Source organism: Podarcis tiliguerta (genome assembly GCF_965153285.1).
Source record: "Podarcis tiliguerta genome assembly, chromosome: 9".
In the NCBI taxonomy this organism is placed as follows: domain Eukaryota; kingdom Metazoa; phylum Chordata; class Lepidosauria; order Squamata; family Lacertidae; genus Podarcis; species Podarcis tiliguerta.
The window spans coordinates 36,218,432-36,244,432 of NC_139542.1; the positions used below are offsets into that span (position 1 = coordinate 36,218,432).

At 43.7% G+C, this 26,001-nt stretch overlaps 2 protein-coding genes across 7 annotated transcripts in view; both read left to right on the forward strand.

Annotated features, from left to right (window-relative positions):
* Positions 1-1,426: 1,426 nt before the first annotated feature.
* MMAA (metabolism of cobalamin associated A) lies at positions 1,427-10,090 on the forward strand. Of its 3 annotated transcripts, none has more exons than XM_083457451.1 (7): positions 1,427-1,548; positions 3,515-3,983; positions 5,609-5,731; positions 6,348-6,518; positions 7,426-7,511; positions 8,441-8,590; positions 9,420-10,090. In XM_083457451.1, the coding sequence occupies exons 2-7, from the start codon at positions 3,551-3,553 to the stop codon at positions 9,705-9,707; spliced, it is 1,251 nt and encodes a 416-aa protein (XP_083313577.1). In that variant the 5' UTR covers positions 1,427-1,548; positions 3,515-3,550; the 3' UTR covers positions 9,708-10,090. The 3 variants fall into 3 exon arrangements, with proteins under 3 accessions (XP_083313577.1, XP_083313578.1, XP_083313576.1); XM_083457452.1 differs by lacking the exon at positions 1,427-1,548 and adding an exon at positions 1,572-1,698; XM_083457450.1 differs by lacking the exon at positions 1,427-1,548 and adding an exon at positions 1,732-3,082.
* Positions 10,091-11,689: 1,599 nt separating this feature from the next.
* LOC310685371 (uncharacterized protein C4orf51 homolog) overlaps positions 11,690-26,001 on the forward strand; it is a 35,164-nt gene continuing 20,852 nt past the window's right edge. For 2 of the 4 annotated variants that reach the window (XM_083457635.1, XM_083457634.1), the window contains exons 1-6: positions 11,690-12,618; positions 17,824-17,900; positions 20,012-20,076; positions 23,353-23,437; positions 23,560-23,651; positions 25,137-25,195. In XM_083457635.1, the coding sequence (XP_083313761.1) occupies positions 12,380-12,618; positions 17,824-17,900; positions 20,012-20,076; positions 23,353-23,437; positions 23,560-23,651; positions 25,137-25,187 (609 nt within the window). In that variant the 5' untranslated portion in view covers positions 11,690-12,379 and the 3' untranslated portion in view covers positions 25,188-25,195. Of the gene's footprint in view, positions 12,619-17,823; positions 17,901-20,011; positions 20,077-23,352; positions 23,438-23,559; positions 23,652-25,136; positions 25,319-26,001 lie in introns of those variants that run through there. The other 2 variants (XM_083457633.1, XM_083457632.1) reach the window with 2 other exon arrangements.

The window sequence follows — 26,001 nt, forward strand, 5'->3', positions numbered from 1 at the left end:
TCCTCTGGGCAGCCGCTGCTGCCGCCCCTGGTCTCTGAGCTGCCTCTAAAGAGAGGGGTGCATCCTCACACTGCCCCACAGGGGCCTGGGAAGGGGATGCCCCCAACCTTAGTGGCCCAATGGCCAAACGTGAGGACAGCACCCTACCTTGGGCGCTTTTGGGCCTGCATGGGGCCACTCAGCTTCCGGGCAGGCATTGCACACGGCAAGCACAATAAAGGCCAGCATGGTGCCTGCTTGCCTTCCTGGCCTCCCACTTCTCTGTCCATTGCCAACAGCAAGGGCTGGTGGACTGGCTGGCTGGGCTCCCTCACCCACTTGCTTACTCTGAGGCAGCCTCTGCTGGCAACCAGCACCCCCTGGCAAGCCTGAGGCACCATTCGCCTGCGGAGCTGGTAGCCAGGGCTGCTGCAACAAACAGCTTTGCAAGCCTTTGGGAGGCAGAGATGCGAGAGAACATCAGAGGAAGGGAGGGAAGCAAAGAGGGACAGAGGCCATTGTTGCCTGTGGCACCCCTCATTCAAGGAACCCCAGGGTGCCATGGCACACTGGCTGAAAACCACTGCTATAGCCCCCCACACCCTTACCTGGGAGTAAGTCCCACTGAACTCAGGGCAGCTTTCTTCTGAGCAGTTTTTTAATAGATGCAATATAATAATAATTTATTATTTATACCCCGCCCATCTGACTGGTTCTCCCCAGCCACTCTGGGCGGCTTCCAACCAAATATCAAAAACAATACAGCGTCAAACATTAAAAACTTCCCTAAACAGGGCGCCACCACCAAGAAGGCCCTCTGCCTGGTTCCCCGGAACCTCACTTCTCCGAGCGAGGGAACCGCCAGAAGGCCCTCAGTGCTGGATCTCAGTGTCTGGGCTGGATGATGGGGGTGGAGAGGCTCCAGACGACCCCGCTTGGCTGGGCGCTGGGGTGGATAGCAACGCTGGTCTACTCTGCAGGATTGTTTTAAGCCACTCTATCTATGTCCTTCTCATGAAAAATGGGCATAAATATCTCGAATTTCACCCTCCCTACAACAAGGGATCGGTATTCTTACGAGGCTGCAGGACGCTTCTGTCCCTCCCGAAGAACCGCTTTGACAGCATTTTATGTATTTATTCAAAAACCAAGGAATATATAAGCGTTATGAAATAAGCAAATACTTGCAAGGCAATTAAAAACACACACACCCCAAAATAAAGGATCTTTGCTTTCACCCTTTGCGCGAGGAGGTGAAAGGACTGCCTTTGCCCCCGCTGTAAGAAAGAGACAGGTCCAGGTCTCTCCGCAGACACAACAACCGCCGTCTAAAACTTTTTTTCAAACTCCAACGGACATGGCTGCCTCCGACTGCGCCTGCGTGGAAGCAGCTCCAGTTTCCCTTTGCAACGCCCCCGCCCCGCCTCCGCAGCTGCCCTGTTTCTACGCAGGCGCAGTTGGCAGGCATAGTCACGGAGCAGCTGGTCAGGGCGGGGTCAAGGCTAGAGGAGGTTGCGGTTCAAGTTGCGTGCTGCTTTGCGTCCTCTGGCGTATCCCGGATGTGAAAAGGTTCGGAGCAGCGGGGTCATTTCCTTGTTGTGGTGCGGGCGGGCGGGAGGGAGCGTGTTTGCTAGTCGACCCGCGTCCGCCTGGGTTTCGTGGACCGCCAGTTTGTTGGACCCCGGCGGGGTTGTATTTGCGTTGCCTATTTAGAAACAGGTCTCTGTCCTTTCACGGTGCTTAAACGCAAACCATCTTAGGTACCAATAAAACCATTGCAGGATGGTGGGGGGTACAGGTTTTGCAGTGGTTTGAGAGGCGACCCTGTGCACACTTACCTGGGGGTTAAGCCCCACGGAAGCCCAAATAAACATGACAAGGGTTGTGCTCTTGGAAGTGTATGCAGCTATAAATTACGAGTTATCTGTATTTAAGTGTTCAGCGTCACATAATTTGAGAGAACATATATGAGAGATGGCTCCTCCCCTTCTCTCAAACCCCCCCCCCCGGAGAATTAAACTATAATATTGCTGGACTGTAACAGTGTTACTTGGGGCCTAGGTTTTGTTTGTTTTTTTAAAAGGTCACTCGGCTCCTTCACTTCAGAAGGTAGCATATCATTTAACTGGAATGCTTAAATGTGGATTTTAGTCTACTGTTGGTTTTATCTCTCACAGTAGGTTATAGAAGAAAGTTTAAGTTGTCTATGTTGCCGGATAGAAGTGTGGTTAACTGATAAAGCCCTTACTAATCTGTACTTTTCTTTCAAAAAAACAATTACCACCGTCAGTGTTGTGCGTCAGATTGCCTTGTAATATAAGATAAGTGTCTGCGTATGTTAGAATGTTTAGTCTGTTTTAGAATTCTGATAAGTGTTGATTCAGCAATGTTCCCTTGATTTCATTCAGTAATGTTCTCTTGATTTCAGTAGAGCTTACTTCCAAGTAAGCATTTTGACCTAAAACATTTTCTGAGTGGTAAATAAAAAGAATTACTGTACTATTACAGTACTACATTGGAATATGAGAATCAATAGGAGTAGGGAGGTGGGACTAATACATAAACCCACAATATCTGAATATGGAAGAGAGCCCTCTGTGTACACAAGAGTACTGTTTTATTGTAGAAATTCAAATATCACAATGTAATAGGAAGCATCCATTAGGTTCAGATAACATGGGTGTGCAGGTTGGTCATTCTGAGAACATAAAGTGCCCTGCTGAATCAGACTAAAGGCCTCTCTAATTGAGTATCCTGTTTCTCAGAGTGGCCAACCAGAGTGTTAGGGTTGTTCAAATGGAGAGTACATTAACTTTCAGTTTAAAGTTCACCTCAACAGGGGCAATAACCTGTGGTTCCTTTACCAGGGAATGTTGTGGAGAACTTAAATTGTCATTTCCTACCGTTCTGCAATTTGTTTTTGTTTTGTTTGCTTATGTTCAGTTTAGAGAACCGGGTTTCATTTAGTTTTGTCCTCAGTTGCTAGCATTTCAGTAATTGAGGGAGAATTTGTCTGTATGATTTGGAAAATCTGCAGGTTGAGAGTAAGTGCTGGATGTGGGGAGGTGAAGTTCACAGAGTGTGTATTAGGTTCGTAGAAATTGTAAGTAAAAACTTAACCATTATAAAACAGCCTAGTAAATAAACTCAAAAATTGCTAGCCTACTGGGGGCTGGCATAAGAGGAAGGTGAACTCATTCTCTCCTCTAGCAGCCTGCTGTGTTTGCTGGGCACAGAGAAGGGACAAAGTGCTCTTCTGCCAGCCTACCCCCTTGCCTGCATGCGATTCTGCACACTCCTCTGCATGAAATTCCTTCTCACCTACGGCTGCCAGGCAAGACTGTTATAAAATTGAAATCTCTGCCACTAAGGTTTTCCTGATATTTGTCTTCTTTAAGGGTCTGAGTATATTATGTAGAGTTAGAAGCCAAGGGGGTGTCGAACCCTTTCCCTACGTACCTCTTTGCTGCTTCAAATACACTTCATGAAGCCTTTAAAAATGTAGAAGTACCAAGCATTTTTCTTCTCCTATTAGGCTTCCAAAAAACGGATTTATCTGAATCAAGACAAAATGAATGGATCATCACTGCTGCTGCGATTTCCACTCTGTTTTCTTCAGAGAAGGTTTCCTAATAGTCTTGACAGTTTCTGCTGGAGGTCCAGCCCTGGATCTGCTTTTTCATGTGCCCAACAGCTGAATTCATTACAACAGTGTTGTTCAAGGAGGAGGATATCTTCAAAGGGCTTGAACACTGGCCTCTGTTATCCAGCAGTGTTGGAACATCAGACACGAGAGCTCTCTGACCAGGAACAGAGACTTCTAGACAAATTGTACAATGGATTAATTCAAGGACACAGGGCCTGCCTGGCCGAAGCTATTACTCTCGTAGAATCCACACACAGCAGGAAGAAGGAGATTGCACAGGTGCTCCTTCAGAAGGTACTATCCTACCACAGAGAACAAGAGCAGTTAAATAAAGGAAAGCCACTAGCCTTTAGAGTGGGTCAGTTCTCTTTTGTTTGTGCAGTTATTGCTGTTTTGATGATTTAATGTGTCTTCACTTGTCAGTTGTTAAAGAAATACAGTTATATTAATTCTAAAATGAAAAGGAATTGTAGCCTTATGATTGGTTGTGATATGTCACACTAACTGTATTGCTGAATGCCTCTGTTATAAAGCTTGTCCCCTATGGAATATGTTTAGTTCAGTGAATGTCATCCCCAAAGTCCCATTACTTTTAACGTGCCACTAAAATTGCTCCCTATGAACTGTCTCATTTTCTTATGAATATTCTGCCAGCACAGTGCATCAGCTGTTGTTTTTAATTGGAGCAAAATAATTTACTTAACCAGTATGAAACATGCTTGTATATGACATTACTTTCTTGTAGGTTAGGAAAAATAGTCAACAAATCAGAAGGTGGGCTGCTATGGGAAGAGTTAAGTGATTCCTTCTAGAGATGAAGTTAGCATGTGGCATGTGAATTTTCTTTAAAAAGTGAACCATGGCATGTATGTTGTCCAATAACAAAATTATGAGAAAATTTATAACTTTGGAGGGAAGAGTTGTGGTCAAGAATTCAGAGTGAAGCAGAGATTATTGGTATCTGTCTGGTACATTATCTGGGTTTAGGAAGGTTTCTTTTCAGGATTATTATTTTATGTGTTGGGACGTTCTTATACTGCCTTTCACATCAGTCTCAACGTGGTGTACAAATTTTTTAAAAGCCAAGTACAATAATAAAAGCATAATGCAATACAATACAAGCTACATGCAACTGAAATTGGAAATGAGTAAATTAAATCCCATACTGGAATAAGATGTCCATAGAGGCCTCAGGAGTTGCCAGTCTCTCAACAATAATGGTGCCTGCCTAAGTTTGAGGGAAGGAGGTGCCACCACAGTGAAGACTCCTCCCTTGCTCATTGCCTATTGAAGCTCTGTAAGCACTGGTGGTGCCTCCAGGAGGTCCTCACCAAAAAGCATTGTGACCCGGAAATTACAACTAATCCAGAATGCAGCAGCTAGACTTGGTGACTGGGAGCGGCCGCCGAGACCATATAACACCGGTCCTGAAAGATCTACATTGGCTCCCAGTATGTTTCCGGGCACAATTCAAAGTGTTGGTGCTGACCTTTAAAGCCCTAAAAGGCCTCAGCCCAGTATACCTGAAGGAGCGTCTCCACCTCCATCGTTCAGCCCAGACACTGAGGTCCAGCTCCGAGGGCCTTCTGGTGGTTCCCTCACTGCGAGAAGGGAATTTACAGGGAACCAGGCAGAGGGCCTTCTTGGTGGTGGCGCCTGCCCTGTGGAATGCCCTCCCATCAGATGTCAAGTAAATAAACAACTATCTTACTTTTAGAAGACACCTGAAGGCAGGCCTGTTTAGGGAAGTTTTTAATAGTTGATTTTTTCCCCTGTTTTTAATCTGTTGGGAGCTGCCCAGAGTGGCTGGGGAAACCTAGCCAGATGGGCAGGATATAAATAAAATATTATTATTATTTTATTTTATTATTTATTTATTTATTTATTTATTTATTTTTAGGCCAGTTTCATAGTAAGGAGACAGACTTGCACTCAGAGTTGTGGTTGCATGTTAGAACAAAGGATCTTTATCTTCCTACTTAGGATTGTCTGGCCCTCCTGGTGCTGGGAAATCAACGTTTATTGAATGCTTTGGGAAAATGCTCACCGAAAGAGGACACAAAGTGTCTGTCTTGGCAGTGGACCCATCTTCTAGCACCAGTGGTGGTGAGTATGTGTGAATGCATTGCTTATCTCTCATGCCTCTTTCCTTGCCAGTTGTAGGGGCATAGATTGGGCTGCAAGCCTGTGTAGGCTTACCTGGGAGAAAGCGCTATGGAAAATGATGGGGCTTTACATCTGAGCGGATTGGTTTCGCTCTGTCAGTTACTGGTTGTTCTTTAATTATGTGACTTGCCTCATCTTGAAAGCTCAGCAACAGTCGTAACAAAGGTGGAAAGCAGACATAAGATTAATTGACAGTATTATGGATGCTGGCTTTTATTCTAAAGACCATGAACGGAAGGAAGGTAACAGAAGAAAACTTTTGGATCCCCCCCCCCCCTGCAGCTTCCTGCTCTCCTGAAAAAGTAGGGCTGGGGGGGGCGCTTTGTGGACAGTCTGCAATGGGCAGTGGTGCAAGGGCCCTGGTGGGGGGTGGAAATCACCCAAAACTGGGTGGAGGAACTTAGCACACAATAGTTCTCTTTGAAGGACTGTTCTCTGCAGCCTAGTTCTCATCAAAGAATAAGTCTGCATTAATGGAGACATGGGTAAAGGTTTTGTATGGCTAGACTGTTATGAAACTCTTCCCCCCTTTTCTTTCTTTTGTTCAATGCTTCAGGCTCACTCTTGGGTGATAAGACACGAATGACCGAGTTGTCGAGAGATATGAATGCTTACATCAGGCCCTCTCCAACCAGAGGAACGCTAGGAGGTGTAACGCGGACCACAAATGAAGCCATTCTGCTGTGTGAAGGAGGAGGCTATGACATAGTTCTTGTAGAAACAGTAGGTCAGTGAAATGTCATTCCATTCTATGCAGCCTGCAGCATGGCTTCTTCCATGGTGACACAGCTCGGTAGTTCTGCTTTGCATTGTGGCCTGCTGAGCCAAGGAGAGAGAGACAATCCAAGTCGTAGGTGCAGCGGAATCAGTGCTACTTTGTGTTAAAATGGGTGAGGAACTGAATCTGGTCAGTGGGCATATCATCTTCACACATTGCAGGCCAATTTTGACAACTGGGTGGTATCGCAGTGTCATCAGGTGATCATTTCAAGCACCAGCTGATAATCAGCTGATAGTTGGCACTTGAGAAAAGCTGTGCAAAGGGCTTTTCAGGTACCACTGATTAGCCGTCCCTGCAAACCCCCTTTTATCCAACCCCACTTTTACCTGCCTCACACCTGACGTCGTATATTGTGTCAGGTGTAGGGCAGGTCAGTGTGGCTTGGCTGAAACTGCCTTGGAGGGCAAATGGGGAGGCCTGGCAGGCCTAATTAGGTATGTGGGTCAGAGGTTCCTCACCCCTTTGATAAAATATTGCTAGGAAAACTGCAACCATGGTGCTCCATCAATACAGTGCAGTGCAACTGAGCCTGTATGTACAACTCTTCAGGAAGAATATCCCCCAGGGGACGATAATTACTCGGCCTAGGCAAGAAGGGATTTAATACAGCCCAGCTCCATAATGTGGATTGACTTATTCCCATTCCTTAATTTGCTTGAACTTTTAGGATGTGCATGCAAATGTTTGTTTTACTGCTACTCTCATAAGCCTCAGTTGTTGAAGTCTCTCAGGTTCCCTCCTTCCATCCTCTGGTAGTGTCGTACCCTGGTATTATTATTATTATTATTATTATTATTATTATTTGTCATTGTATCTCCAAAGTGACTGGTCAATTTCTGCTCTTGCTCCTCAGGTGTGGGTCAGTCGGAATTTGCTGTTGCTGATATGGTTGATATGTTTGTATTGCTACTGCCACCAGCAGGAGGTGACGAGCTGCAGGTAATAATGCTACATTTGGCAGAAGTCTGAACTTCATATAGACCATAACTGTAGGAGGTCTTCCTGAGTCATCCTGAGCTACCAGATCTGACCAACAAAACATTTTTGAATTTTGACATTGCCGGTTTTTGCTAGCAATCCTTATGCCTCCTAAAAAGCTGTTATAATACAAATGGGCAATAGTTCATTATTTTTATTACAGTGGTACCTCGGGTTACAGGAAATCACAGGTTACAGATGCTTCAAGTTACAGACTCTGCTAACCCAGAAATAGTACCTCGGGTTAAGAACTTTGCTTCAGGATGAGAACAGAAATCGCATGGTGGCGGCGCGGCAGCAGCAGGAGGCCCCATTAGCTAAAGTGGAACCTCGGGTTAAGAACAGTTTCAGGTTAAGAACTGACCTCCAGAACGAATTAAGTTCTGAGGTTCCACTGTAATGCTTTTGTGTATGCTTAGGAGACAGAGTGCTTTCCAATTTTATTTTGCTTGTCCTCTGAACAAACCTGCAAAGACATGAAACTCTTGATCTCATTTTATAGGAGTGCATCTCGGGCTAAGAGCTATTTCTGTCTGGCAAGGTTGAAATCCTATAATGGCTTTAAAATGATAACTCTACTTCTGCTTTTGGAAACCTTTGCTATCATGCATTAGAATTGATTCTTTTACCATCAGATGTTTATACACACCTGCATGTGTGAATGTTTCATATTAGACATGTGAACTTAGGGGCCTAAACAATCAGGGAATTCTTTTAAAAGCGTGTGAAGGCTCTTCATTTATCTAGTCCTCAGGGCGTTACTGGAAATGTCAATTAAAAGTCTAGTTGTTCTGTTTTAAAAATGATCTTTGGGTATTTGAGGGAGATATTAATTGGTTATACACAGTGCCTCTGAGATTTCTGTTACTTTCTTTCCTTGTTCTGTTCAGGGTATCAAGCGAGGTATAATTGAGATGGCTGATCTTGTTGCTGTAACCAAAGCTGACGGAGATCTAGTTGTACCGGCACGGAGAATTCAAGCAGAATACGTCAGTGCTCTGAAATTACTCCGTAAGCGCTCAAAGGTTTGGAGCCCAAAGGTTGGTACATCCAAAATAACCCTTTCCTCTTCTTTTCAGCCGGGAAAAAATACGAGACACAGGGGAGGAAAGATAATGCTATAGAAATTACTACACTAGGCACAGTACTAGCTTAAACTGCCTGGTTCTTCAAGTACCAAAGTTTTCTTCCACATTTGGTACTGCAACAAAGGCACCCGTGTAAGCTTAGTCATGCAGTAAGATGTTCTTCTGTTCATCAGGAACTGGCTAAGTAAGCAGAAGCAGAGAGCAGGAACAGAGGGCAATTCTCACAATGAAGGGATGTAGAAAGTTGAGCCCTCCAAGGTTCAGTTTTTGGAGATGTGCTTTTTGAAAGGTTACTTCAAAAGGCAAAGGGATAATGTCTTTGAAGGTTACTCGGAAACTACAACTAATCCAGAATGTGGCAGCTAGACTGGTGACTGGGAGCAGCTGCCGGGACCATATAACACCGGTCCTAAAAGACCTACATTGGCTCCCAGTATGTTTCCGGGCACAATTCAAAGTGTTGGTGCTAACCTTTAAAGCCCTGTTTTGGATCCAAAAGTAGCTCATAACTTTCTTGGTGTTGGACCATACAAAGCTACTCTATCGGTTAACTATCTTGTCTGCATTGGCCTGCCCAAGCTTAGTTCCTTAGCATAAAAACTTGCTTAGATGTACAGCATTCAGTTTTGGATTTTCAGGTTCTTTGTTTAAAGGCAGCTCTTGCCTGCTGCAGTTTGAATCTGGTTTTATAGAATATAAGTTACCAAGGACTAATGTTTAGGTCAATACTAATAGCCTTAATTTGTCCTGCATCTTGAAAAAAACCTTCTCAATCTGACAGGTAATACGAATCTCTGCCAAAACTGGAGAAGGCATCTCTGACATATGGGATAAGATGACAGAATTCCGAGACCTCATGCTTACAAGCAGCGAGTTGATGACCAAACGAAGGAGACAGCAAAAAGTGTGGATGTGGAATGTAATCCAAGAAAGCATGCTGGATCATTTCCGGAGTCACTTGGCAGTGAGAGATCAGATTCCACTTCTGGAAGAAAAGGTTGTCAGTGGAATTCTCTCTCCAGGGCTGGCTGCAGACCTATTGCTCAAAGCTTTTAAAGAAAGATCTTAACATTCACCTTGGTGCATGACCTGATTTTCACCAATTACCTGTACATTACAAACAGTTTCCTAAGGCATAAATTGTTCTACTTCAGTGAATCTGCACACTTTACCTGGTAACAAAAATGTTCTGTAAATGGAAGTCAATCCTTTTTATTTACAGCATGTTTAAAGGTATGCAGTTGTAATGGTACACAAGTGCTTTACTGTCAGTTCAAATTTCTTTCTAATCTGCAGGGGATGCTAGAGAGAATATCAGCAGTGAGCACAGTCATGTCTTAATATTTGCCTCAGTTATCAGCACTTGCCCAATCATCTTCATTGGTCGAAACCTCCAACTGCTTGAATTTTTTTGATTACAATGTACCATTAAAAGGGTAAGAGTGAATTAGACATTGGTTTATTTTTAAAAAGTTTAATTTAGAAGTCCTTAATTCTGCTTATATAGCAACTCAGAGATTGTTGTCATTTAGTCGTGTCCGATTCTTCGTGACCCCATGGACCAGAGCACGCCAGGCACATCTGTCTTCCACTGCCTCCTGCAGTTTGGTCAAACCCAGAGATAATATGGATTAAAAGAGGATGGCGAATCTTTGTGTGCATAACAGGGACATAATGCTTTTTGCAAGCCAACTTATTGTACAACCATGTTAGTCCTTGAGTTTCACCCTAAGATCTGTTACAGCAGCATGATGATGAGTAACTACTGTTGCACCAGTGTGTTGCAAACCCATGAACCTCAATTCCTTCTGCCCCAGATGGCATGCACAGGGTCCATTTGTGTCATGAGGGTGAGCATGTAGGTCTTCATTCATGCTTAGGTTGCAATCCTATACCTGTATATTTGAGAACGTGCCTCACTGATAGCAAAGGTTGCTCCTGCGGAGTAAGCATGCATAAGATCAGTCTACTTATGCTGCATGCATGCTGACCCTGATTCTTCAGGCTAGTATTACTGTTGTTCCTGCTGATGTATTTTAGTGCCAAGGACCAAGGCTTCAGTGCCTCAGATTAGTTATAAAAAAGGAGACTTAGTACAAAGACCATGGAGAAGAACCTCAAACAATGCAAGCTAGTGATGATCTTCAACTGGGATAAAATAACAAGCTCTAAAGCACATGATCTTCCTGATAGTTAACTGCTAGCTACTGCACTGCATTCCATAAAAACTCATTTTTCTCCTTGAAGTTCAGGAGCTTGAACGATCCATTGTTTGGCTGTTATATTGTCAGTGTTGCTCTTATAAGGAAGTTCCTCTCCCTCCACTCCCGGCTATATCTAATCTACACTGGACCTTTCTAAATCCATTGCTTCCTGTAACACAAGCTGGGGTAGCCTTTAATACGTCTAGCCCTCCTGCGTATTGCTTCCTTATTTCTGTAGTGCTGCCACATACACTCTCTTCCTTTCTAATCCTTTGCTCGTGTTCTTTCACCTCCCATCTTGCTTTGCATGTTTATTTTCATTTTGTACTCTTGTTTTCCGTGCTGTACTAAAGTAAACAAGGCCATTCTCAAAAAACCCCAAAAAGCAAAACCATATTATTAAATGTTTGGTTCGTTCATTTTTATTTTTTTACAGTAGTGGTACAGTAGAACACTTTTGTGAAAATGTAACCAGATAATATCTGCTGAAAAGCAACCCATTTTTTTCTTTCCTTTTGGGACTGGATGGAAAAGGATGGTTTAGTAAAACCAAAGTTGTGTGCTGTCTTTAATCCAGTGTCTGAGAAGCTGCTGTTTGGTGGAGGGAAGGAAGACTAAGGATGGTGATGGTGTCAAAATCGTCACCACCAACACTTTTTATCTTTCACACATACTCCTCCCCCCCCCCAACCCCCCAACATCCCACACAGCAAAAGGGAGTATTCATTCATCGTATTTTTTCACAGCTGCTGGGGAAAATAAACCTCCAGCAAATTGGAAGCTCCTACTGTTATCATAGAGCTGGAAGGTTCCCAACGGTCATCTAGTCCAGCCCCCTGGAATCTTTTGCACAGTGTGGAACTCGAACCCACAACCCTGAGCTTAAGAGTCTCATGCTCCCATCAACTGAGCTATGCCAGCTATCCAATGGGAAATGTTCCCCCTGTGCTGAATTGCTGTGTGAGAAGGGACAGGGGACAGGATGGCAGCATGTGGGCCCAAACCAACCCATAAGCCAGACATTCCTCCGCTCCTGCCTTAGGGGCTAAAGTGGGGAGCCCAACCCAAACTGGTGATAGTGAGCAGGGAGCGAGGAGCAGTGGCAATTGCAAATTAACTACCTGCAGGGAGTGGAAGACACTATATCTGAGGAGGTGGTAAAACGGGGAGCCAGCGACAAAGAAACCCCCAGCGCCATTGAACGTGGTGGGCTTTAGAGCACGATCCTATTCACATTTTCTTGTGAGCAGGTCAACACGCTCTCTGAAGCCTGTGCTGAATATCGGTTATTCTTTGAAACTCTTTTGCCCCTCTGCCTTTTTTTTTTATTATCTGATGTACACAATGCTTCTGATTCCAGGACCTGTTGCTTAGCAACCTTTATGAACAAGAGCAAGGCCTTTCTCCCTGCCCCCCCCCCCACTTCCTCTAAGTAGGCCGGGCCACACAAGCAAGTGAAGTTACTGACAACAGCAGGGAGAAAGAATTGCTTAAAAGTTACGTAATATTGCAGTTTGGCTTTGAAGGAGGCCTCCACATGGCCAAGTATGTGTTCTTGGCTCCTGGGCTGACGCTGCCCTTCAGCCCTCTTTCTTCTGAAGCTTTCGAAGAGATCAAACGCCATGCAGGCCGAGCCTGGGAACAGCACACGCAAGAAGACGCCAGCTGCTCCACCACCTATTCCGGGGCTTATGGAAATAAAAAGCTGGATGGCTCCGCATATTGCCACGTCACCCCCTCCTCTCCTACCAGGATCCACAAGCCTCACCCTCCAGAGTAAGCATTTTCTTACAGGGAGATCAAAGCTGGCCCAGGAAGAAAGGGCGGGGGGAAGAAGATGAAGGCAAGAATCGTCGTCTTGACAGTGCCATCTTCTGCATGTCTACTCACAAGTAAATCCTGCTAAGTTGAATGGGACTTGTTCCCTTTTAAAGGGGTGGTACTCAGGCCACAAAAAGTCTTGGACTGGCACTGGTAAAAGTGACCGTCTGTAAAACTTCCAAGCCAAAGATTTCTTGCACAAAACTGCAGATAACTGGCTGTCATGAAACTGGCCTTTGACACCCTAATAGTTGGGCCTAACCACTGTGTGTGTGTGTGTGTGTGTGTGTGTGTAAAGAAAGCAAAAATGCTCCCATCAGGCAGGTAGCTAAATCTAGAAGGGTGTGGAAAGGATGAGCAACTAACCTTGGGCTTTGATATCCCTTGACATGTTTGGTTGTTTGTTTGTCCTGAATTTGTGTTCCTTGCTATACAGCTCTGGATCCAATTAGTGCTGTCTGAAAGCAAACATGGAACTCTTAGATACACGTCCTGAAAAACAGCTGGTTGGTTGCTGAGATACAAAGCACATTACCTCACAAAACGATTTAACGTCAGTGGGATAAATATGGATTAACATCATACAGCTAACAAGGTCTTATTTGTCATTCGAGGCTTAAGAATACCGGGTGAAAGTTTATGAGTCAGTGTTATATTGTTAGGTGTCAGTGAGTCAATTTTTGCTGGTGTTCAAATAGATGCTTGAGGCAGCATTTTACTTGTCTTGGCCATGTGATCTTGTTAATTTGTTGAAAATGTTTGTGTTTGTCATATATCACTAGAATATAGTTTTTCTTCAACCTAGTGATTGTATTTGAGGCTCTCAGATTCACTGGGATAGCACTGAGATCTGTGGCAGTTTGTTTGTTTTAATCCTATTTTTGTTTTGTCCAGCTTTCTTCTCGCACTGAAGAATTATGTGTAACTTCAAAGCTTCCATCCCAGATCCTGAACATTAGCAGGTTTGGTAAATAACAATGGGCCTGTCCCCATTTGAGCATTATTTGGCTGTTAATCAACCTTTTCCCCATTTGAATAAGACCCACAAACATTTGAATCTGTATCTGAGAAGCAACTTTAATCTCTCCCATTCATCCCAGTAGGTGTTTCCTTTTGTGGTTGTCCCCAGCTTCTGATTTGTTGATTCTCCTCCATTGACTAAGTACCAAGAGAGCATGCATGCACATCCTGAGTGTGCCCACACTAGCTAGGGGTCCTTCATTCTACTATCCAAGCCTGACCATCAAGCCTAACCAGTTTGATGCTCTGCAGAAAGCACCAATCAAGGGTGGTAAAAAAAAATGTCATCCAACAGCAAGAGCCTTTTCTGCAGATTTGAATTATGTGCATTCATGTGCACTGCAAAAATCTGTAAGTATTTGAAAGGGTTCCCACTTGCTGCTTATGGTCCTGTGTCTAAAGTAATTGTGTGCAAGTAGTAATGCGGGAAGAGATGGTTAATGGAATGGCACCAACTGTATAATGAGAAGGCCTTGAGAAAATTGTGTTCATCATTTATAGTTAATGATAGATGGTAGAAAAACTTGCAGTGCATCTTATGCTTATAATAACAAATCTAGCAGTTGTGGAATATATTTAAACAAGCAAGCAGTGAAGCAATCCTCAAATCTTGGAAGATCCTGGGTGGTCAGCTTAAGAGTCGTGCTTTGATAGCCTTTCTTGTTAGTAAGAATAGAGTTAATTCTCTGTGTGTGTGTGTGTCTGTGTGTTGTTTTTTTTTAAATTTTATGTACATGCTGTCAGTAAGGAGAAAATGATCTCATTGTTTATGCCAAATTTCATCTTATAATGAAAAACAGCTGCTCATATTTGCTATATGACAGATCAGAAAATAGGAGTTGTGCCCATCAGCGAAAATACGGTTTAAACAGACACATAGATGAGCTTGGGGTCTCAGTTGTGACAGCCTATAGCATCATAGTTCCTGTAAGCTAAACTTCTGTTCCATACAGACCATTAGCAAATCCTGAAATAGCACCAGGGAGAAAACAGGCCTGATTCGTATGTTATGAGTGTGGCATTGCAGCTGCCTGGATCCAATGTTGCTCTGGAAATGCTTGTATAAGACAGTCATGTAGGAGAAGTTGCTCCTATGAGGAACATTCTCCATAAGAGCCCGGCACCTGCCTGAGGGCTGGTCACTTGGTACAATTCCACTGTTTCAGTGTAGAGTCATTTGTTTTATTTAGATATCCTTCTCTTCGTTAGAAATTCTCAGAATGGTTACTGATTGTAAAAGAAAGATGACAGTGATCAAAGCAAGGCAAATAATTACAAACTGAAAGAGCACCATGGTCAGATAAAACAACAGACCACCATAGCTTGGGATAATTTTTTTAATAGCTTTCAATCTGACACTTCAGGAAACCAGGTGATCTACGTTTTGAAGGCAGGGATGTAGAACCTCCAGTCAGATCATAGAGATAATAATAATAATAATAATAATAATAATAATAATAATTATACCCCACCCATCTGGCTGGGTTTCCCCAGCCACTCTGGACAGCTTACAGCACATAAAAAATGTAGAACATTAGACATTAAAAACTTCCCGATACAGGGCTGCCTTCAGATGTCTTCTAAAAGCCAGATAGTTGTTTATTTCCTTGACATCTAATGGGAGGGTGTTCCACAGAAGGCCCTCTGCCTGGTTCCCTGAAACCTCACATCTCACAGTGAGGGAACCGCCAGAAGTCCCTTGGTGCTGGACCTCAGTGTCCGGGCTGAACGATGGGGGTGGAGACGCTCCTTCAAGTATACTGGGCTGAGGCCGTTTAGGGCTTTAAAGGCCAGCACCAACACTTTGAACTGTGCTCAGAAACGTACTGGGAGCCAATGAAGATCTTTCAGGACCGGTGTTAAATGGAGCATGCACCACTCCGGTGAGACAGTCTAATAACAGAATTGTAGAGTAGAAAGGGACCCAAACACAATATAATCCAACCTGAATATAGAAAGAAACCACTCTTGTTTTGGGGTGCTTATCATTTTTTTACCTTTATTATGGCCGCAGGGGCTTCAGAAGTGGCCCTGCCCTCTCTGGACCTCTGAGAGGGACTGTCACTATAAAACACTCCTGTTGTACATAGTTAAGTTTCCTTAATTTTGGAACACTATAGTTTCACAGACCTCTCCAGGGAGATGGCACAGCACTGTAGCCAAACCGACCCTTCCAAACAAAACAAAAAACACAAACCCCTGTATTGGAAGGGTGTGACCAGAGGGAGTGTGTGTGTGTAGAATTCACCGCTCCTCTATAAACTGCCTCTATAAGCTTTTAAAATAAATAGGAATGGATGTTACTGCTACAATGGAGCAGCAGTGATGCCCTGCCCCTTGTAGCCTACTGCACTAGTTAAAAGTATCTCAAGCTGCGCTGAACTCCATATATACCTTGCCCTCCTTGCCCACCCTCTAGAAGCCCTCCATTAATATTACTCATAGCCAGACAAACAGATATTATACTACCATTCCACAGGTCAGGGGGAACTCCAAGCAGCAAATTATGTTCCTTGGCTGGGCATAATTTGTGGGAAAGGCGAGGGAGTGAAACCACTTCTGAATTGATGGTAATGCCTTTTCTTTTGCTGTAGCTCTTCACAGCGTTTCTTGCATTTTAAATATTGATCTGGCAAGCATCCAGACTGCACATTATCCAATCCATCATGTCTTCAGGGTTAGCGATTTTATGTATTTTCAAGCCCTTCAGATGTCAGTCTGGATTTTCCTTCTTCCAGCTTAGCCTCCAATGTGATTCTTCTGTCATTCAAACAGAGCCGTTGCTCTGTTCTGGAGTGTTCTGTTCTCTTGCCTGTTCACAAGTTAAGAAATACGCTTGCAGAGAAAGTAGGATGTGAATGCCTCTTACCCTGTGGTGTCCTATATCTGTCCTTCAGCCTGTAAGTGGGTGAATCTGACAATTTTGGTTTCTTGTTCTTCCAGTCTTAAACTCAGTTCTCCACATTTTCTCATCAGTTTGCAAATTTTTTAAATCCCCATGACAATTCGTAGGCCTATCAGTGCCAATACTTCCCAATATCACAATTTTGTATGCAGTTTTACTTCATATACACAGTTTTGCTTCATATAATGTATTTCAGGATGTTATTTCCGGTAATAAATGCATTTATGTGCACATTGTGTATGAGCATATGTGTACACATTGCTTGCATGTAGAACAGCATTGCAAAATTAACAGAAGTCTGAATTTTGAGGGCTGGCTGTGTTTCAGAGTGTGTAGGGTTTCAGAAAGTGTGACTTGCTTAGGTTCTCCTTCAAATGTGAACTGTAAGGTAGCTATAACTGCCATATAACTAGGCAGAGTGAGGCAGCTGACCGTGGGTGTCATGAAAGGGCAGCTAAATGTAAAGGTATTTAATTTACTATTATTATATATTTACTTCCAGGGTATGGAGAGTTGCATGGTGAGATTTTCTGCCTCAGGTACCAAAATAACCTGGCTGGTGTTGGGTACTATAGACACCTTGATTTGTTGGGGTCATTTCCAACTTTACCTCAGGCAGCAAAATGTCTCGCCTTGGCCCTGTCAGTGAGCTTCTGGACCTAATTTATGGTGCTAGTACTAGTATAAGGTAAAGGGACCCCTGACCATTAGGTCCAGTCGTGACCGACTCTGGGGTTGTATATAAAGCCCTTAATAGCTTGTTGGGTACCTGAGTACCTAAAAGTATGCCTTTCCCCAAAACCAGCTATCTCGGACCCTACAATCAGCAGGTGAGGCTTTCTTGGCTGTATGTCCATTGGGTGTTGTCTGGTTGACCTGTGACAAGGCCTTTTTGGTGGCTGTTTGTGGATTGTCATCCCTGGTGAAATATATCTGTCTCCCTCATCACTGACTTTTCAGGAGGAATTTAAAAACATTCTGGTTTATCCATTCATTTAAGGTTTGAAGGACACTGGTCATGGCAACCCTGAGATCTCTGCTTGAGAGAACATTTTTTAGAATGGTTTCATTATTGACTCCCTGAGCTTCTTCAGGGGGAAGGACACAATATAAATTGGATAAAATTAATAAAAAACATTGTACTCAAATGCCTAACCCTTATGTAGAGTTCACTTCTTACTTTTCCTTCCAGCAATTTCTACATGAATTCATATCTCCTTTTGTGTTTTTTCCAGCGTGTTTTTGATAAACCGGCTTCATTATCTTTCTGGAAACTACGGCAATCCTAAACATGGTGCGACAACCGACAAGGGTAAAAAGAAAGAGGCGTGACTCCTATGATTTTGCAGCAAATGAGGGGGTTTTGTAATCGGGCTTTAAAACATCAATTCACGATGCAGCCGGGAAAAACAAGAAGAAACTTTCTGGGCGGGAGAAGTCTTTGTAAACAGTTGGACACATAAGAGAAATATGAAGGGAGATACAGGGGTACCTCAGGTTACATACGCTTCAGGTTACACTCCCCTAACCCAGAAATAGTGCTTCAGGTTAAGAACTTTGCTTCAGGATGAGAACAGAAATTGAGCTCTGGCGGCAGCAGGAGGCCCCATAGGTTAAAGTGGTGCTTCAGATTAAGAACAGTTTCAGGTTAAGAATGGACCTCCGGAACAAATTAAGTACCTAACCTGAGGTACCACTGTATAAATATATTGGATAGCAGTGTATACAGCTGGCAGCAGCTGTAGTGTGCTGTGCTGGCAGGCAACCTCTAGATGGTGCCATAGAGCAATGCTCATTCCAAAACCAGCCAGAATCTAATTCAGTTGAGTAACTTGGAAAGCTCTGTTCACAGAGCTATCTGTCCTCGTCGCATTAATGTGCGGCACATGGGAGGTTTTCACTCCCGCGTCACAACAGCCTTGTGAGGGACATTAGACTGAGGAAATGTTTCTTATTCAAGGCTGCCAATTGAAATTCATGCTAAACAGAGATTGGAAGCTCTCAGATGCACACCCAGCTATTTATTGACTGTGCCACATAGATGCATGCAAGGATGCATTTAGAGGTGACACTCTTACTTGTTATTCACATGGGATTGTAAGTAGATGAGAGTGGCTAGGCCAGCCCTAGACAAAGGGAGGTCTTTGGTGGCCTCCAATTCTTCTTTGGTGTCTTTTTTTTAATTAAAAAACACACACATTTATTCCAAAGTTACAGTACAACATTTTCAATTAATATATCCCCTCCACAGACACCTGATGCTGATGGCATTAAAATATCCTGTTCTTCTTCAATAAAAGAGAAAAAGGGAGACCAGATTATATCAAAGGTATCTTTTTCGGAGATGCCTTTGATTTGTCTCCAATGGTCTGTGAGGCGTTCTGATAGAGTAATACTCCAGATGTTATTAACCCAAGCCTCTGTTGGTATATTAGAGGTTCCCTTCCATTGTTGGGCAATAACTAGTCTAGCTGCTCTGAACAGGAAGGAAATTAATTCTTTAGAGTTAAGGGTGGAGTTTGGGGTCACATCTAGTGATAATAAGGCAAGTACTGAATTAGGAGGGATAGATTATTTGGTGATTTTGGAGGTCAGATGATAAACTTTCCCCCATTTGTTCAACTTCTATCTGTTACATGATTTTGATGCGGAGTTTCCACACATTTATCTCTGTCGCATAAGACAATGCACATAATATGCACAGATCTTATTGTAATCATTCCCACCAATGGTGTTTCTTGAATGCGCACTGACTGATGTAAATTTTCCTGCATGTGAGAGAAAGAGAACAACTTGAATGCAGCAGTGGCCGCACAAGTTAATTGCCAGCTTCACAAGGGAAAACAAACTGTACTAACTTTTGCTACAGCTTGTTGAGGGGATATCAGAATAGACAGCCCAAGACAGGCACCCCCCGAGCCCACTGTCCTCTGTGCTCAGTGCATCACCAATCTTGACATTACAGGTGCTCACCTGACTTGCCTGCCCCTAATTTCTGCCACAAAGAGGACTTATGAAAAATCAGATGTACATTTTATCATGCTCATCTGATAGTAATGTATGTGACTATATCTTCTGTATCTTGGTCTATTTATGTTTAAATTATAATAATTATTCATACATGTGCATATATATTAACATATGCAAATACCTATCCACTTCTTTCTTTTCCCTTGGTGCTACATTTTCTTTTTATTTTCTTTTATTTTTTTGCAATGCAGGTATCTAGAGAAGAGAATTGAGAATGTTCAATAACTGAGATTACTTTTCCATCCAGGTTATGCTTGCATCTGATCTAACTCTATGCATGTTTCACTTATGAATGAAAAGCAGTTGTGTCATGCCTTGTCATTTGTAAAAAAAATTGGACTCAGGGAAATTCCCTGTGGAGGGAAAAATCTTTTTCCTGTTTGTCCCCTCTAGGCTGTCATCCAAGTTTCTTAAAGTCTTCAAGTAATAGGAACAAATTTCAACACCATTCCCAACAAGTGAGTAGAGCACTAGATATTTGTCTGTTTGTGAATGTCTCGCTTGAGGACCAACTACTCATTATGTGCAAACGAATGTGAACAAGAGCACACATACACACAGCATGAAGCCACTTCTTGAGAAAAGCAGATATTAGGAGTTCCAGATATGGGTGGTTGGGTTTTTTTTCTCTTTCAACAAGAGGCTGGAATTCCATGGGGGTTGCAAGGAATGTGATGGGTGCTAGCAGTGCTTTCCCCCCGGGGGGTACTCAAGGGTATGTAGTACCGGCATCTCTTTTGTTGTTGTTGTTGTTAAAAAGTGTGGCACTTACTGTAACAACTTCATGGTGAGCACCTGTTTTTCTAGGAAAAAAGCACTGGGCGTTAGACAGATTGAGTACCTCCTCCTGCCACAGCTTCTCTCCCCAAATAGACATTTCCGTGGAGCTCCCTCCCCCCTCCCCCGGGGTAGAAGAGGAAGCTGTTGCATTGCACACATTCACACCTATGTTGTGTAATTTCATCCTGAGCCTTAGAAGTGCACCCACTGCCCAATGAAGACTTGTCATGTTGGAAGTAATGACATGCAAGGCCAATATAGCAATTCTTTCTTCCCCCTTTGCCTCTGATTGTCTACACCTGAGCCTTCTGAAGCAGGGAAGCTAGTGAAAATTGCATAGATGAGACAAGCAAAAATGCAGAATAATGAGCCTGCAGTCTTCCAGCCACGTATCGCAGAATAATCCTATTGGCTCCAGCAGGATTCCCTTGAAATGTGGCTGGCTTTTTATTATCTAGTGGCCACAAAGTAAAGTGGTGCGAGAATTGGCATATTGAGTGATGAAGACAGTGTGTGTTCCGGTTTATGTAAGATTTTGACTTATTTCATGGCCAAGCCTTGGATCTTTGAGTGCCAGCTTTATAAGAGGATGTGCTCACAGATGCTACTCCTTCTGCTGTAGTTGTGAAAGTGACCTAGCAATGTATGGCTTAGAAGGTTGAGCACTGACTTAACAAGGTAAAGCAGCTGTTGCCAAAATGAGGCCCTCCAGCTTTTTGGACTACAACTCCCATCAGCCTCAGCTGGCACATGCTGCTTGAGGCTGATGGGAGTTGTAGTCCAAAAACAGCTGGAGTTGGCAAAGGCTGGTGTAAATCTGCAGGCACCTGCAGGATGGTCTAAATTGCTTGAACACATGATGTATATTTTGAAATGTGGAAAATGTTATTCTCCCCTTGCTTTCCTCTTAGTGGCAAACCAGCTTTTAACCCTCCTCCCACCAGCAGTAGTTAAACGTAGGTGTAGAAGTGTTTGAGTGGCTACTTAAGAGGTAGGGAACTTGTGACACTCCAAATGTTGCCGGACTACAACTCCCAACATTCCTGCCCATTGACCATGCTGGCTGTGGCTGGTGGGAGTTGGAGTCCAATAATAGCTGGTGGGGTGAGGCTAGTTTCCCCATCCGTGATTATTGGATTGTGCTTGTGACATCATTAATAACAACACACAGTTCCTTCCCCTCCCACTTCACTTGTTTGATAAAGGTCACCGCGCTACTTACTCATTTTAATCTATAAACGTTTTTTGCAACCCTTTCATTTTTGGGTAGTTATATTTCATTTTATTAACCCCTGCAGCGATGCTCTGCCATTTCGAAGATTGCCTTCTTGTTTATTAATATATATATTTTAAAAAATAAAAATCCTTTGGTCAAATGGGCACACCCCATTTCCAGCACTTAGGCTGCACGTATCTCTCCTTTGCATGCACGCGCTCTCTCACAAACACTTCACAGAAGCAAGCAAGCTTTCTCTCTTGCTGCAATGCTTCTATTACATCCTACAGGGAAGACTCTGCTGCTGCAGGATTGGGTCTAGCACTACTATAGAGCAAAGAAGAAGACCCATTATCCTGAGTGAAATATACTTGGAGCTGAGTGTGGATTTCATGCTCTTTATTCAGCTCATAGTAGTGAGGAATGAAAGTTCCCCCAAAGTATCTGCTTTATGTACATTAATTACACAATGGACTGCATGTGATTGGCTAATTCCAGAATTCTCCTGTAGGGCAATAAGGTTGTGGATTCACTTCTATCTGGAGCTGGATTGGGTGGCTCCTGCAGACCAATCATACTGCTTCATTGTTCTAGGACCAACCAGACTGCTGCATTCTGAATCCTATTGTTCTAGGACCAATCAGACTGCTGCATTTTGGACCCTATTTTTCTAGGACCAATCAGACTGCTGCATTTTGGATCCTATTCAACTCAGTACATAACACTGATATTTTTTTTTATTTTTTATTTTAAAAAAGAAAGGCTTGTATTTACATGCACTATTAAGAAGCAGTGCCCAGAAATAAGAGGCTGGAAAATGTGCCTTAAGCTGTGCACATCACTGCAAATGCATGAGCCTATCTCCTTACATGTTCTAGAGCAGGTGTGGGGAGCCTACCTGCTTCACAAATGTTGCTGCCTACAACTCCCATCATCCCTGGCTATTGGCAATCTTTGATGGGTGAGGGGAGTTGCAGTTCAACAATAACCAACAAGGCAAAGGTTCCTCACCTCTGTTCGGTATGATTGCAAGCTCCCCGGGGCAGGGACCTGCCCTTTGGTGCCCCTGCAAACCACCTTCCACATGGATGGCAATTATATCACAAATACCCAGAAGGTATATGTGCATCCTGGCATAACATGCTGATATTGGGACCAAGTTCTAGTGAGCCATCTCTCAAATTAAGCTCTGACAACAGAGAGGGTGTTTCTGCCAGGAGAATAATTACTGTTTTCTCCATGTGAGAGGAGGAAGCAGAGCATGGAAACAATGGGATGTGTTTGTGTTCAGTACTCGTAATATTTCAACTTCAACTAATGGGATTGTGGTTCATTTTAGAAAGTGAGGTTTGCGGGGCTTCTGTTGAGGCAGAGCTCAGTTCCAGGATGCGGAACATAACCCAGGAGAGTGGCCTTCAGCATGCACAGAGTGTGCTTCCCGTAAGTGCATCCTGTCACTCCACCTCAAGCAGCCACTGGGAGAGCTGATAGGTCAGAAATGGTGACTTCCAGCCAAGCTCAAGTGCCGGTGCCTCTCGTTCTAGAAATTTAACACCCGGAATTTATCCAATGGGCCAAATGTTGCTAGCTCACCGATGTCCATGATACAATTCATGGCAAACAAAACAGTAATGACAAAGAGGGCACCCAGCTGTATAGGTAGGCGTGTTATTTATAACTGATGCAACTTTACAATCTCATCACCTTATGTTCAATTCCTTTGAAAAAATTAATACAGATGAATCATAATGCAGTCGTCATTCCATCACCAGCAGTACCACTGTATGAAATTCAGCAGGCGATGAAATACCCCAGGGTAAATGGTGAGCACTCCAGATTCCTTTAATTGGTGGAAGGTTGGGTTTTTTTCTTTTTCATTTTCCCATGGCAAAATTTCCAGCTTTTGCTTTTACTTTTTATCCCCCCCCCCCCCCGTTAATTATAGGGAACCAAACTGGAATAAAAACGGGGACGCCATCGACTGCAAGTCAAGATATTCTGACCGGGTGGCCTGTTACTGGGAGTTCCGATTCAATGGTAAGTACAGGTCTTTGCAAGCTATGAATTGTATCCAGTGGAGTCCCTAAGACAGTTGGATGTCGCCTTGCATGCTTCCTTCAGGCAACTCCTGCAGCCAAGCTGGTGCCAAATGTATTGCTCGGCTTCCCTTTGGACCACATCAGCGAGGCAGAGAGGGGGCTATACAGGCAAAGTCAATTCAAATCTATTTTGTTCCCATCCTGCTCCCTGCTGAGTCCTACAAGGGGCAACACTGAGACTGAGGAGGAGGAAGCTGACAGCCACTTACTGGCAGATAGATGGAGGCTGGCTAAGGTTCGCCATCCCTGCTTTGCTGGACCCTAATCACCATCAAAGCCAGTCGAAGCTTTACTTGAGTATACCAAGTGCAGCTTCAGAGTGTAGTTAAATAAATAATAATAATAAAAGGTAAAGGGACCCCTGACCATTAGGACCACTCACAGACGACTCTGGGGTTGCAGCACTCATCTTGCTTTACTGGCCAAGGGAGCCAGCGTACAGCTTCCGGGTCATGTGGCCAGTATGACTAAGCTGCTTCTGGCGAACCAGAGCAGTGCACGGAAATGTTTACCTTGCTGCCGGAGCAGTACCTATTTATCTACTTGCACTTCATGCTTTCGAACTGCTAGATTGGCAGGAGCAGGGATCGAGCAATGGGAGCTCACCCCGTCACAGGAATTCAAACCGCCGACCTTCTGATCGGCAAGCCTAGGCTCTGTGGTTTAACCCACAGCGCCACCCGCGCCTAATAATAATAATAATAATAATAAATCTTCCAGAGAAACCCTAACGTGATGGCAGTAATGGAATTGAAGTACTCTATGAATGCCATGTATTATGTGTTTTGTTACCGAATCCATCTCCTAAAGAGATAAAAGGTGGCAGCAGGCACGGAAGCAATGCACACTGCTATAGCCAGCCACCATTGACAAGGGCTGATAAGGGGATCCTGCACCTGCATAAGTTCCAGCCTTTGCACAATCAGCACCATTCCCCATTGAATACATCTCTCCAATGTGTGAGATGTTTTGGGAAAGGGGTTGGCAGGGGCTGGAATCAGGGGTCATGGCCTACTCTCTCTTCTTCCGTGCAATCTTAATGGAATAGAACATATCCTAAAAACCCTGTGGATAGCTCAGTGGGTGGAGCATGAGACTCTTAATCCTGAGGTCGTGGGTTCGAGCCCCATGTTGGGTGAAAGATTCCTGCATTGCAGGGACTTGGACTACATGACCCTTGTGGGTCCCTTCCAACTCTACAGTTCTATGATTCTATGACTGAACAACTGGGCCTTAGTGGCAGGAGAAAAAGACACCCAATTAAAAATCGAGCAGGTTTGAAGACTCTTTCAGATCTATTAAAAAAAATCTGTAAATTTGACTTTTCTGTCCTGTCCTATCCATGGATGTTCTGCTAACCATCCATGGATATTTACAAGCGAACCTGTACGCTGAATGGCATTTTCCATCTCATTTGTTTCAGGGGTTGCAAATCATGGAAAAGGTGACTCAAGATCTTCCTGACGTCAATTGACTGTGCAGGTATGGCCATGCCTAAACTGGAGCCAGATCCATGTTTCTTTGAATCAGTTACCAACTCCTGGAGAAGCAAGGTCCAAACATGGAAGAAACCCCATAAAATGTTTTGCAGTGTTCAGTCAAAAAGAGCCTATATGGTACCTGGGAGAGAGGGGGGTGTTTAGTCCAGGAAAAAGAAATCATACAATAGTACCAGCAGATACTGGTGGTACCAGCAGATTTCAAGAGACAGTAAAGAATTTGCCTTTTTAAAATTTGCTCCAGAGATTTGTGTGTGCTCTGATGCACACACTGATTTCTTCTGCGCATGGGTTTTGTTAATTTCATTAGCAGGAGGGGAGCACATTCACATCCATTTAGAAATGCTTATACCAATTACATGAAATGCATTGGAATAGTCCTTGCAGGTGGAGCTTTACTGCATGTCTAGAAAATGCATTGATACTGGGGGAAGGGGCTGGAATTGTGAATTCATTCTGGTTTAACCTGGTTGATAAAATACTTGTCCACACAAGAAGCTCTTTGGGTGTTTTTGAGGGTATTTGCACATTACTATCTGCTCTGCTTCCAATGTGCTTCCACTGCTAGTTAGCCACAATCCATCTGTGCCCTGAAGTTTCTTGAAAAATGCTCCCCTTTGATGCGTCCCCCCCCCCCAAAAAAAAGACTGGCCTCCTTCCTATGTGAAAGCGCAAGCTGAGGTTAAGCGGGTGTGTGTACAGTTCGGACAGCCTTTTGTGCATGCACTGATGACAGCTTTCTGACAAGGAGTTGGTAGGGAGTGTTGCTGATGTGGGAAAACAAATCAG